The 13,143-nt window shown below is 38.0% G+C and overlaps 1 protein-coding gene across 2 annotated transcripts in view; it reads left to right on the plus strand.

The window, feature by feature from the left end:
• Positions 1-643: 643 nt before the first annotated feature.
• The window catches only part of LOC126509738 (ATP-binding cassette sub-family G member 3-like), a 42,713-nt gene continuing 30,213 nt past the window's right edge, over positions 644-13,143 (plus strand). The window contains exons 1-5 of one of the 2 annotated variants that reach the window (XM_050155823.1): positions 644-793; positions 5,047-5,268; positions 7,708-7,767; positions 8,753-8,867; positions 9,406-9,558. In XM_050155823.1, coding sequence (XP_050011780.1) covers positions 5,066-5,268; positions 7,708-7,767; positions 8,753-8,867; positions 9,406-9,558 — 531 coding nt within the window. In that variant the 5' untranslated portion in view covers positions 644-793; positions 5,047-5,065. Of the gene's footprint in view, positions 794-5,046; positions 5,269-6,867; positions 7,019-7,707; positions 7,768-8,752; positions 8,868-9,405; positions 9,559-13,143 lie in introns of those variants that run through there. The other variant, XM_050155824.1, reaches the window with a different exon arrangement.

Consider the following 13,143-nt stretch of genomic DNA (forward strand, 5'->3'; position numbering starts at 1 on the left):
ATATAATAAAGAAGAAGCTGTGGAAATTCAGTAATCTTTTTACTCAGGTTCAAAGTTCTCAGCCCCTGTCTGCGGCACACAAATTGTACCACGAGTCAGTTTCAGAAACCAAAGTATCTGCCAGGCACTGCTCAGAACTCTGAGGCCCATCAGTCATCCATAGGGAGGCAGGGCTGTTTGCCAGTCACTCACACCTCCATTACTGTGGCCCATGAATGCCTACCAACCAGTGCATCCCAGGGAACCATGGCTTGTGCTTGATGATTTTGGTTCCCTACCAGATCTCAAACTCAGAAAATAGAATCTCCTGCTTTCTGGCACTTTGAGAAGGAGTGTGTAGGTCACGGGCTGTGCCCATCTGTGTTCCTCTGTATTATTCCAGACAGGAGGTGTGCCTTGTCTTGAATGACTCCATTTATACAGCAGTAATTTGCCTCATTTTGGAAGTAAATTCTGAGGCAAAATAACTCTGTACCTTATATGTGCAAGTGTCCAGCACAGACAGCAAAACCTATGCTGATAAGTAACTCATTAATACAAACAATTTTTCCTACCTATAAAAAATATCAGGCCAGCAACACTTAGACCCATGAATGTTTGAAAAAGTTGCCTAAGAAACCATCCTATTGTGCTTGTTTAATACACCAGAGCAATGAGTGCTGCAATGCCCTCACACTTGGATCATACCCACTGAGTCATCATCAGGCCACCTGGTGTGTGCATCACTAGACACAAGGCAACAAACTCTCGGCTGTCCTCAGGACTTCTGCTCACACGAACAGCCCAAATTGAAGTGAGTCACTTGAGTTCCCATTTGCTCAGATCTTTTTGCCTAGAGTCAGTTCTGTGCTTTGGAGAAATCTGCCCCAGGAACCATCTCTCTATCTTGAACTGACACTGTTCCGTGAAACAACTGTGTATTTATTGTTCACCCTGCTCCAAAACAGCTCTCCCTGCTGCATGTGTATTAGCTTTGTTTTCCTTTCCACAGCTCTGTTTTAACCCTTGCACCACTGTAAGCCTTTATGGGTGACACTGTGTATTGTGTGCTCAATGCAGTCTGAGATCTGAGAGACAATGTTGGTCTATAGGATGAGAAGGAACTGGTTTACACTTGCCAAAAGCCACAGGCCTCAGAAGAAACAAAAGTGCCTGGGAAATTAAAGGCAAGAAAGTTGATGCTGCTTATGAATACATTGTTCTTCAGTAGTCTGATATGTGGCTGACATAAGTGTATCCATGCATGTTTTTTACATGACATCCCCCATGACAGTGATTGATTCACTGAGTTCATTCCAAGTACTGTTCTGCCATGTGGGAGGAGACAGTGTTAGGCCAAATACTTGTGCTGGATTTAAGTCTTATGAGACTGATATGTTTCTCCTGCCAGCCTGTCATTACCAGGGCAGGCTGTTTAACCTTGGAGTTGCTTCCCTGGGCTCAGAAATGCTGAACTACTCTAACCTGTGCTCTCAGGTCCAGGCCAGTGTTGTCTTCTGCACTGTCTCCCACCACAAGCATTCTTGTAGCGACACTTCAGACCCTTTCGTCAAGTCCTGCAGATTCCTTATGCTCTCATATACCTCTCTTTCTAGCTATATTGAAGATGATATTGTAGTGATGGGAGTGGCGGGCTGTGGCCTGGCTCCCACACAGCTAGGTTAGCTCCAGAATAATTACACCAAGACTGTACTCATTTAAACACTGCCTGGCCCATTAGTTCCAGACTCTTATTGGCTAATTCCACATCTTGTTTTAACCCATATTTAGTAATCTGTGTAGCACCACAAGATGGTGGCTTATCGGTAACAATCTTAACCTGCATCCATCTCAGAGAGGAGAGCTATGGCGTGTGACTCACTTCCCTTCTTCCCAGCATCCTGTTCTGTCTACTCCATCCACCTATGTTCTGACCTATCAGGCCAAGCAGTTTCTTTATTAATTAACCAATGAAAGCAACACATAGAAAGAAGACCCACCTACATCATGGTATTTTAAACTAGTTCCTAAGTTGAGTTCACTGAAGGCCTTACTTTATAGCAGACATCAATAACTTGTGAAATGAGACAATTACATTTAATTTGTATTGTTTTTCTTTAAAGTCTTAAACTGCTTAGTAAATCCCTGTCACTTTAAAATCCATGTCTTCCTAGATTACAACATACCTATTAAAGCAATGATGATGTCATTATTAGCAGTTCATCTTGTTGGCTGTCCAAAATTGCCTAATAACTGAAGGTGCAATCTGAAAATAGCCAAAAATTTGTTTGTCCCGTTTTCTGTACAAGTCCAACAAATTATGATAGTTGTAAAAATCTCTCTCTCTCTCTCTCATACACACACACACACAGAGAGGAGATGTGGTAGTTGTGGTCATATATCTGCCTTTGAAATACATTATATCAAAATATACTTTTCAATCAAGACAAATGATCTGAGATTCTACTCTGTATGCCGTGACTACCATTGGTTAATAAGGAAGCAGGGACGTGACTCCTTTAAGAGGTTTCCTGATTTTGCTTCATCAGCAGAAAAGTACAGAGCTTTAAAAATGGTGGTTTCCTGGTTCACCAGCATGAATGATTCTGTCTCTTTTGAGACTTTTCTGCTGGAGCATTTAAATGGGGTTTGTGAGCAATGTACTAATTGTTTAATGGCAACATAGACCCACTACCCTCTGTGTGCCTGTAAATGAGGCTGTGTTCATGGCTCTCAGAAGCAGTGAACATGCCTCTGCCATGTTGGACTGGGCAGAGCAAGAAAGCAGGACCACAGAGTTGGTCCTAGCCATACCTGCTTATCGTAAAAAAATCCACTCCTAGTCAAAAAATAATTGCAAATATGCAATAAAGACAGATTAGTGTGGAAAGGTCCTGTAAATAGGTCTCAGTGTTGGATAAATGTATGTAGGCTTGAAAGACAGAGGAAAAATAGTATAGGCAGTTATAAAATAAAAGAGTATGTATAGATAGTCATAGATTAAAGGGTTAAAGATAAAAAATATTAAAATTGTAGAAAAAGTAATAAAGTAAAATAAACTACATAAATATGGAAAATGTGTAGAGAGTCTAGATTATTTATATTATTGTGTTTTCTTTAATTTTTTTTTTTACTATGAATGAGCTAACTACAGAGAGATATTTCATTGTGTGGACAGCTAAGCTAAACCAGCATAGGTATTTTAAAATTGGGGGTCTAATGATATGTTACTTTGGAAAAGAGGTTCTGTTTTGTTTCTACAGAAGATGAGAAACTATGTTTTCTTTCCATACTAACATGGTTTGATAGACCAAGATCCCCCAAAGGGTCACCATAAACACCCAAAATTACTTTGCCCAATAAAAAGCAGGAAGCAGTTTGGTGAAAACTGTGCCTAAATTCCCTAAATGATTGTTTATAAATGTTGTTTACATTTAAAGAGAGATATTATATAGATTTGCATATTTTGCATTGGTATGGATTTTAGTCTATTTTTACAAATTTAAGGTAAATGTATGTTTCTGCACTTGATTAAGGTATTGTGTTTGTGATGCTCATTTAAAAATGTAATGATAATTAAGAAATAAAGGTTAATAGATAGTCATCTATAGTAGTCAATCTTATAGTCATGTTAGGTTTTCTAGATATATAGAGATATATTTCAGTTAGGTATTCTTCAACTCTTTCAGAGACTAACAAAATATGGCATTAAAATGTTTTAAAAACTTAGGACTTTTCATGAAAATAAAGCACATTTGCTCTTGGTAGCACCAATCTACTTCACAGGATGGTAGGCATCAAAGAGTCTCCTTATGGAGCTGATTAGCCATTTGGACAAGAAACTGTTATTGGACTGATTGATGGTATGCTGTATGTACTAGACATGCAGGACCCACAGAAAAATGACTCCTGAGCTTACCTAAAGGTGAGACAGTCCTTCAGGTCTCCTGCTTCATGAAGGAGCCTGCCAGACATTCTGCAGGACACAGAAGAAAATTATTGACAAACTGCCAATTTACGTGGAACTGTCTGTGAAATTTCATGCTTCATGGAAAATTCTGCCAGACACTATGGACCTGTACACTGAAGACGGATGCTCCAATGTTACAGAACTTTGAGTGACTGCCCAGGCAGTAAGATTTCTGTCAATTCAAGAGTTTTGGAAGTTGCTTACAATGCACTATATGTTTACTTAGGTAATATTATATCTTTCTGGAGTCTTTGATGAAGTTGAAGAATAAATAGTCATAATTATAGTTTACCTTAGCTATGATAAAAGATAAAGTAGATATAACTGTAATTCTTGCTATTACAATTGTAATTCTTGTAATTATAATTACAATATTTATATTCTGATAATTTTGTAATTTTACTATATTAAAGTTAAAATCTTTTTTACTTAGACAGAAAAGGCAAGGTGTTGTGGAATTCCCCTCTCTTTGCTGCGAATACCCTTGAGCCTATTGAAGCTTCTTTGAGTCTATTGAAGCACAGAGTAAGGCAAGATGGGAATTCCAAGCAGACAGAAGGAAAAATTAGGCAGAGTCAGGGAGATACCATGTAGCCACCAAAGGAGTAAGACACCCATGCACAGGTACTGATAAACAATGAGCCTCATGGTAAAATATAAAATAATAGAGATGGGTTAATTTAAGGTGTAAGAGCTAGCTAGAAATATGTTTAAGCTATTGGCCAAACAGTATTGTAATCAATATAGTTCTGTGTGATTATTTCAGGTTTGGGTGGCCAGGAAAGATCAAGCAGCCTCTGGCCACAGACAAATCTGCCCCCTCATCTGTCTCCTTCTTCCTTTGTGAATTATGAATAATATTTATGCTCTACTCCTTAGAGCTCATTTGTTTCTTAGGAATTTGGTATCTAAGGGGAGTCAATATATCCTTCTGTCTGCTTCTCATTGGGTCTTTAGGTAATCACAGCCATATGTGCTGTTCATCAGGAAGGGATCTGTCTGTGATTACACAGATTAAAACAATCCTTAAGTGTACTGTGTTATCCAATAATAATGTTTGTGTGGACCATCATATACAATTTCTGTTCCTTCTATAGGAAGGAAGAACCTCTGGAGATGTCTTCCAATACTGACCCTGTTGCAATACCAATGATAGAAAGAAATCCCAATGACCTTCCTGGAATGGACACCAGTGACCAAAACATATTGACTCGAAAGGCTGTGCTAAGTTTTCATAACATCAGCTATCAAGAAAGAGTGCAAAGTGGTTTTGCATTTTGTAAAAAAACATGTGTGATAGAAAGACTATCAAATATGAGGTATGTGCATGAACTAAATAGATCAGTATATTGAACAATTTTTGAACAAACATAAACTTTTTCTATTATTAATAATCTCTGTGAGTGTTTTTATGTGTTTTTGTATGTGTATATATCTGCTTATGTGTTTGAATAAGTGTGTATGTGTTCAGACATAAGATGTGTGTATGCTATGACACATACGTGGCACAAGAACATCACAGGGCAACCTTGAGCATTGGTGTTCACCTTCAACCATGTTGCAGACAGAATATCTCATTGTTCACTGATGGTTATGTCAGGATATCAGTCTGTAAGTGTCCTTGGATTTTCCTGTTTCTGTCTCTAATTTCTCCATAGAGCATGGAGTTACAGATGCCCACCACTCTACCCAAGTTTATATGGATTCTGGGGGACAACATAGGTCCTCACCCTCCCTCAGCAAGTGCTTCATGCAATACAACATTCACCAGCCTCACCTTGTCATACTTAAAGATAGATTCATAATCACAGTAAAATTACTGAGGTGGAGATTAAAAGAACAACATAATGGATTGATGACACAAAATTTGGTTCTTTGAAAATACAAACACGTTTGATAAACCCATAGGCATATTATGAAAAAATCCACAAGACATTATTTTAATTCTACAATTTGATATGAAAACATAATAACAAAGACACACAGTTAAATTCAAAGTAGGATGAAAGAATATTGAAAATTTAATACCTATATATTTAATACATAAAAGAATTATGTACACATCTGTACACAAATCCTGTAACATGAGGGCCTGCTTGTTGAGGTTTCTGTCCTGCCCAATTCCCACAGCTGACAAATCCCAAAGAAATCACACAGAGGACTATATTAATGGTAAACTGATTGGCCTATTATCTCAGGCTTTGTATTAGCTATTATAACTTATATTAACCCATTATTCTTATATATGTTAGCCACATGGCTCAGTACCTTTTTCAGTGGGGTAGGTCACATCCTTCTTCTTCTGTGGTCTGGGCAGAACTCTAAGAAGAGCTTCCTTCTTCCCAGAATTCTCCTGTTCTCATTGCCCACCTCTACTTCCTGACTGGTTGTCCTACCTATTCTCCCTACTTGGTTACTGGCCAATCAGCGTTTATTTAAAGTATAATTGACAGAATACAGAATTGTCCCACACCAACATCCCCTCCCTAAACTGAACTGAGCATTTAGAACAGGCTGACTGGGTCAGTTACCAGTGATGAGATGGAAGCAATGAGGATGTCCCAAAAAACAGAAAGTCCAGGTCCTCAATTATTTGCTCAAAATTCATTAAGTGTTGAAAAGAACCAAAACCAACATTTCACACTTTGTTCCATGACATAGAGAAGCCATGTTTCCAAACAATTCTGAGGACAGAACACATATCTAAGATTTCCCCACACAGTCTGAATAGATCCCCGCCCCCAACCATCGCAGCTGTTCTTGGGCATTAGTTGTTTCCGCTCCTCTGCCTACAACTTCCATCATTTTCTTACTAAGAGGGGAATGGGTAGGGCAAAGGATTGACACATTGTCTGGATATGAGATAACAATTGGGAATGTAGCTATGTTTCTATAAGACTATCCTTTTTTCTATCTAGATATTCACTACTCTGAATCAATCAATTTCCAAACACAGCTGTGTTTGTACTGTACCAATAGATCAATAAATGTCCTCTACATGAGAGATGTCTCCCAAATCTAAACTGAGGAGATGTGAATCTCTTTATCAGGAAAGGAAATCATCATTTTGTGAGTGTTTATTAGATTTTACATTTTTATTAACTTTGTTTTCGTGTGATTTTTGTTTGTTTGTGGGTTTGTTATTTTTCTTTTCCAATTTGTTTGCTTGTTTTTTTGGTGGGTTATTTGTTTGTTTGTTTGTTTGTTTTTGAGTGTTAAACTTGGCAATACTATCCTATTGATAGTGCTCCTTTATAGTCTTAGGATGCATTAATTTTTTTGATTCTATTTTAATAGTAACAGTATGGCTATTGATGTCCCATGAATCACTGGTTTCTTGTGACAAGGTCAACAAGGCAGCAAGCAGAGCTATATAAAGACATTTCTCATCAAACTTTAGCAAGGAGCTGTTATATACTTGGCATATAAAGGCCATGTGTGTGATGGAGTCCTTTTGAGATCCTGCTACTTGTTTCAAGGACACAGAACTGAGATGCACCATGTTTCAATAAAGACAAGGCCTTGAATAATAAACAACAGGGGTTTTGTGACTTATGAGGCATTTTCTGATGAGTTTCCCCTAGCAATTGACATCTTTTACAAATAATAGATGTCTATTAATACTTCAAATTTATGAGTTTATAGTTTTATTATGTGCACAATTTCACCCAAATTAAACTGCATATTCAGTGTAGACCCTAAGCTTATATAACTTCTTTTTAATAGAAAAATCAACCAGTGTAATTTTGTGTTTACAGTGGGATCATGAAACCTGGCCTTAATGCAATTATGGGACCTCAAGATGGGAGCAGATCTTTGTGAGTATAATGGAAAGCATACACAAGCCCTTTGTATCCAGTTTCTGTGCTGTAAAAATAACTCCTATAGGAGTTATTTAAATAATGAATGAGTGTATCTCTGTGCGGGTACATGTGAGTCTGGATAACATGCAGGAGGGTGTATTCTAACTTTATATCAAGAGCAGAAAGTCTTACTAGGTCACTTTACTGATAGGAAATGATAGACTGATTGGCATGTGTTACTGTGACATATTATTATTTAATGTGATGAGATAGTGTAGTATAGAGTGAGCCGCTTATTGGTTCCCGGCTGCCCAACCCCCAAATAATCATACAGAAACAATATTATTTAAAACACTGCTTGGCCCATTAGCTCTAGCTTTTTATTGGCTAAGTCTAACAATTTAATTTAACACATTTCTATTAATCTATGTATCACCATGTGGCTGTAGCCTACCAGCTAAAGTTCCATCCATCTCTGGTATGGCTACTTGGTTTCTCTCTGACTCTGCCCTTCTTTCTCCTAGTATTCAGTCCTGTCTTCCCTGTATAGCTCTACTCTGCCCTGCCCTGATTTGCTATAGGCTCAAAGCAGTTCTCTTTTTATTAATGGTAATCACAGCATACAGAGGAAAATTTCACATCAAGATAATATTAAAATTAGAAAGATGAGGAAGAGTTTTGTGTCCTAATTCTCACCAGGCCTAATTCTCAAAATATAGTAACACATTGCTTGTTTGAGTTTCCAAGGTCAGATGACAGAGAGGATTGGTCATGTAGATCATGTCTTACATTCACAATTCTAGGATGTATTATAGCACATACTGAACAGAAGACATACACACACACACACACACACACAGAGAGAGAGAGAGAGAGAGAGAGAGAGAGAGAGAGAGATTTCAGCCTTTTGATATGCAGACTTTTTATTCTGAGTATCTGAAAGCTGATAGTTGTTACTGAAGGGAGGAAGTAAACCACACAACATATGTAACCCTTGTAGGTTATTAGATGTCTTAGCTGCAAGGAAAGATCCACGAGGATTATCGGGAGATATTTTGATAAATGGAAAACCTCGACCTGCCAATTTCACATGTACTTCTGGTTATGTGCCACAGGTAAGTGGTGGTGGGTTTGTAATTTTAGATTTCCCCTGCCTCTGTTTTGGTAGATGCTCAGCTTATATATTTGTGTGTTTCCAGTTCACTATATGACACATTTACATGTCCTGCTTTCTCTGCACAATGACTCATTAGCCTGAGGGTGGCATTATTGAACATGAAGAAGGGAAGGTATTGGTGTATGATATGTGTGGCACAGTATTAATAATTTCAGCTGTAATTTAATTCTACAAAGGACTACTGTTGTCTAATATTAACCTTCCTTCATATTCCTCCACTGCTTAGAAGATGCTTTATGCAAATAATTGAAGGTATTCATCACCAAAATCCCTGAGCTGTATATAGAAGTTAAATGGGAGGGGGGTGAAAATGTTTGCAACTTCCTCTGTATTTGAAATTTCTAAAAATTAAAAGACTATTTATAAGTAAAGCATTAAGTTTGGATTCATTATATGTGACTAGGTTACATATATTAGAGAGATGGTCTTACTTATAACTACCTGTAATTAAATTTAAAATTCCACTTAACCTCAAGAATGACATGGTGATGCGCACGGTGACTGTAAGAGACAACATAGAGTTCTCAGCTGCTCTTCGACTTCCACTGACTATGACAAGAGATGAAAAACGAAGGCGAATTAATGAAGTCCTTGAACTTCTGTGTCTAGATAAAGAGTCAAATATCAAGGTAATGTGAAGAAAAGTCTTGAAAGACTCAGAGTGAAAAAAATGTGAGAGAAAGGAAAAGAGAGGGGAAGATGGAGATGGAGTGTGTGAGAGAGAGAGAGGGAGAGAGAGAGAGAGAGAGAGAGAGAGAGAGAGAGAGAGAGAGAGAGAGAGAGGGAGGGAGGGAGAGGGAGAGAGAGAGAAAGTGCTTTCTTCTGTTTATTGTCTCTTCCCCTAGAGGACTTGTCCCTTGTTGTTTCAGAAAGTGCTTCTGCCCTGACACAGGGCATGAGATGGAGAACTCTGGCTCTGTGATCACTCTGCATTTATTCCCCTCCAGGGTTGTCCTTGGTCTCTTTAGCTTTTACTTCTCACATGTGTGGTATTTGTTATTTTCTGTAGTCTTTCTTTTTGTGTTTTTATCTCATCCTGTCTGTGGTGCCCAGTTTTAACTGTCAGCTTGACACAATCTAGAATTATCTAGAAGAGAGTCTCAATGAGGAACTGTAGTCAGGTTGACTTGTAAGCATTTCTGTAGGTGATTGTCTTGGTTAGGTTAAGCCATGTGGAAAGACCCAGCCCACTACGGCAGCGCTGTTCTTAAGATTTATTGAGTTGAACACTGACAGGCATGCATGCATTCATCCTCTCTGTGCTCCTGACTGGATGTAACTAGCTGCATCAGCTTCCTGCCTTGATTTCCCTGCAATGGTCTAATGTACTTTTGAACTGTATGCTGAAATAAAAACTTTTCTCCTTATTTACCTTCTATCTTATCAACTGTACAGAAACTAGGATACACTTTGCCCTTGCTCCCTGCTTCCTTATCTTCTGTTAATATTTATTCCCAGACCGTCTGGAAGGTTTTATAGATAATACAACATGCAAGGGACTCTTTCTGCTGAGACTTTAACAGGATGAGGAAAGGTAACAGACGGCTAAACTTCACAGCTTGTTGTTGTGAGAGTTTATTAATTATTTTACTGATATATTAAAAAATATTTTTAGTATCTCATCTCCCAATCCCTCATTTTTTATCCATAAAAATAAGGACATTTCTATCTTCACAATTCAATTCTTAACTATCAAGAGGAACAAAATCTTGATATCCTTAGCCCTGTCTAATCTATAACCATTTGTAGTAATTGATTTTTTTTATTTCATTCTTTGGAGATTCTGATCAAGCATTTAATTAATTATATGCCTTTAGTTTTCCAACATTACTCTTGTGTTCTCCCAAGCTGCCATAATTCTTACAATAACACTAGCTTGTTGAGAAGATTATATATAGAAGTATTTTTAGCATACATTTGGTGATATAGATGAAAATGGGCTCTCCAGAATAGGATTCTCATGGATTAACTCATGTGGTGACTTCTTAGAGGCAGTGAGGACTAGGAAGGTACTGGATGCTGATTCCCACAATATTTCTCCACAGTCATTTACAAGATATTTGTCTTGTTGGAAAGAATAATAGAAAATCTGGCATTTATCTTGCTATCTTTTTTTCCTGGGTGATGGAATTTTGTGAGCTTTGGATCTGTTTATTTATGTGGTTTTATGTTTACAAAAGATACTTTCTTTTCTAGGTGTTTAAGAATAATTATTCAAGCCCTAAGTTGCTTACTTGTTTCTTTAAGAACAACATTATAAAATATTTATTAACTTCTTGAAAATCATAAAATGTAATAGATTGCAAGAATTTTAATATAATATTTACTAGCTATTTTTAATTTATATTACAGCCCAATCAAAGTCTCTCCTTCCATTCCCTCCCAATTGTTCCTCCTTTCTTCTCCTTCCCCCTCCCCAGTCCACTCCTCATTCACTTTTGTCCAGAAATTGCAGGCCTCCATGGGTGGCAAAAAAGCATGGCATATTATTTTGAGGTAGGACTAAGCTCCTCTGCTGTTATTAAGGCTGTGCAAAGCAACCTAGCATTAGAGACAGATATCTAAATGCTAGCCAAGGTGTCAGGAGTAGGCCTGGCTCTCACTTCCAGGAGTCTGACAAATTTTCCAAACCACACAACCAACACACATATGTAGAGGACTTAGACTGATCCCAAGCAGACTCCCTAGCCATTGGTTCTTAGTCTGTGAGTTCCCATGAGCAGCCCAATTGCTTCTGTGTATTCCCTTCTGATGACCCTGACCACTCTGGCTCATGTAATCCTACCTCCTTCTCCTTAACGTGATTCCCCAGGATTTTCCCAGTGCTTGACTGTGGATCTCCACATCTCCTTCCATCAGTTGGTAAACTCTTCAATAACAGTTGGGTAGTCACCAATCTAATTACAGGAGATGGCCAATTCAGTCTATGCACTATTGCTATAAATCTTAGCTGGGGTCATCCTTGTAGAGTAATGGAAGTTTTCCTTGCATCATGTTTCTACATGACCCCAAAATGCTCTGAAATATGTGTATGTGTGAGTGCTTACGTGGATACATGCTTTCATGTGAGTGAACACATGCCAGTATGCTTATGTGTATATGTTTGTCTGCGTGCGTGTGCATGTGTGTGTGTGCATGTGTGTGTGTGTGTGTGTGTGTGTGTGTGTGTGTGTATGAATGCCATAGCACACACACAGAGGTCATAGGACACTTCTCTCAAGGGTTCATTCTCTTCTCCTACCTTGTTTGTAAGGCAGGGTCTGTCTTGTTTTGCTGATGCCCTACACATATAACTGAATTTTCTGATCCATCTCCTATCACCCTGTAATTATGTCTTGATGAAATTACAGATGCATTCTACTGCATACAGCTTTATATGTGATTTCCACAGATTGAACTCAAGATTCACGCTTGCGTGGCAAATACATTTTACCTCTAAGACTTCTCTTCATTCTTTTATAAGATTTTGATTTAAGAAATGTAGAGACAATATGTGGTTACTGTAAAAGTTTGACCATCATATAGCCAACATATTAGCATAGTTGATAGTACCAGCCCCCTGGTTTCTTAATGTTTACAACAACATACTCAGTAAAGGTATTTCTTACTGCAGCATTTTAAAAGAGCATTAGGTTGTTCCTTACTCCTGAATACTTACTTACTTCTCATCCATAAAAATAAGGGCATCTGTTTACTTATAAACTCTTTTCTTAACTATCAATTAATGATTCTTTTATATCCTCAGCCTTGTCCTGACCACACTCATCCACATTCCACAAACATCCTTTGTTGTATGTTGTCAGTGGAGCTTCATCATGGTTTTGGTTATCATGTTTGGGGAGAATTGTTCCGTAGTTCTGTGTCCCCATAATCCTTGCTATTCCATCACTTACTGAGTCATTGACTGGTGCAAAGACTATGCCAGTTTGACCTGTAGACTATACCACCTTTTTGATTTGCCTACAAGAATGAGTCATGAATTATGTGTTGCTGTACAGCATATATAATGTCAATTTGCAAAGTCTTAAGGGAGTTAAAAAATTTCTAATAAGGCAACATGGAATTTTTGATAAAAAGCAGTATATATCTGTGTGGGACTGTGTGTCAGTGTGTTGTGCTGTGTGTGTATTTGTGTGTGTGTTCTCTAGAGTGTGTGTGTGGTGTCCTGTTGTGTTTATTTTGTGTAGATTGCCTGTGTCATAAGTGTGTTGGAA

Source organism: Alexandromys fortis, unplaced genomic scaffold, assembly GCF_014885135.2.
Source record: "Alexandromys fortis isolate MF-2015 unplaced genomic scaffold, M_Fortis_MF-2015_v1.1 scaffold_87, whole genome shotgun sequence".
NCBI classification, from domain to species: domain Eukaryota; kingdom Metazoa; phylum Chordata; class Mammalia; order Rodentia; family Cricetidae; genus Alexandromys; species Alexandromys fortis.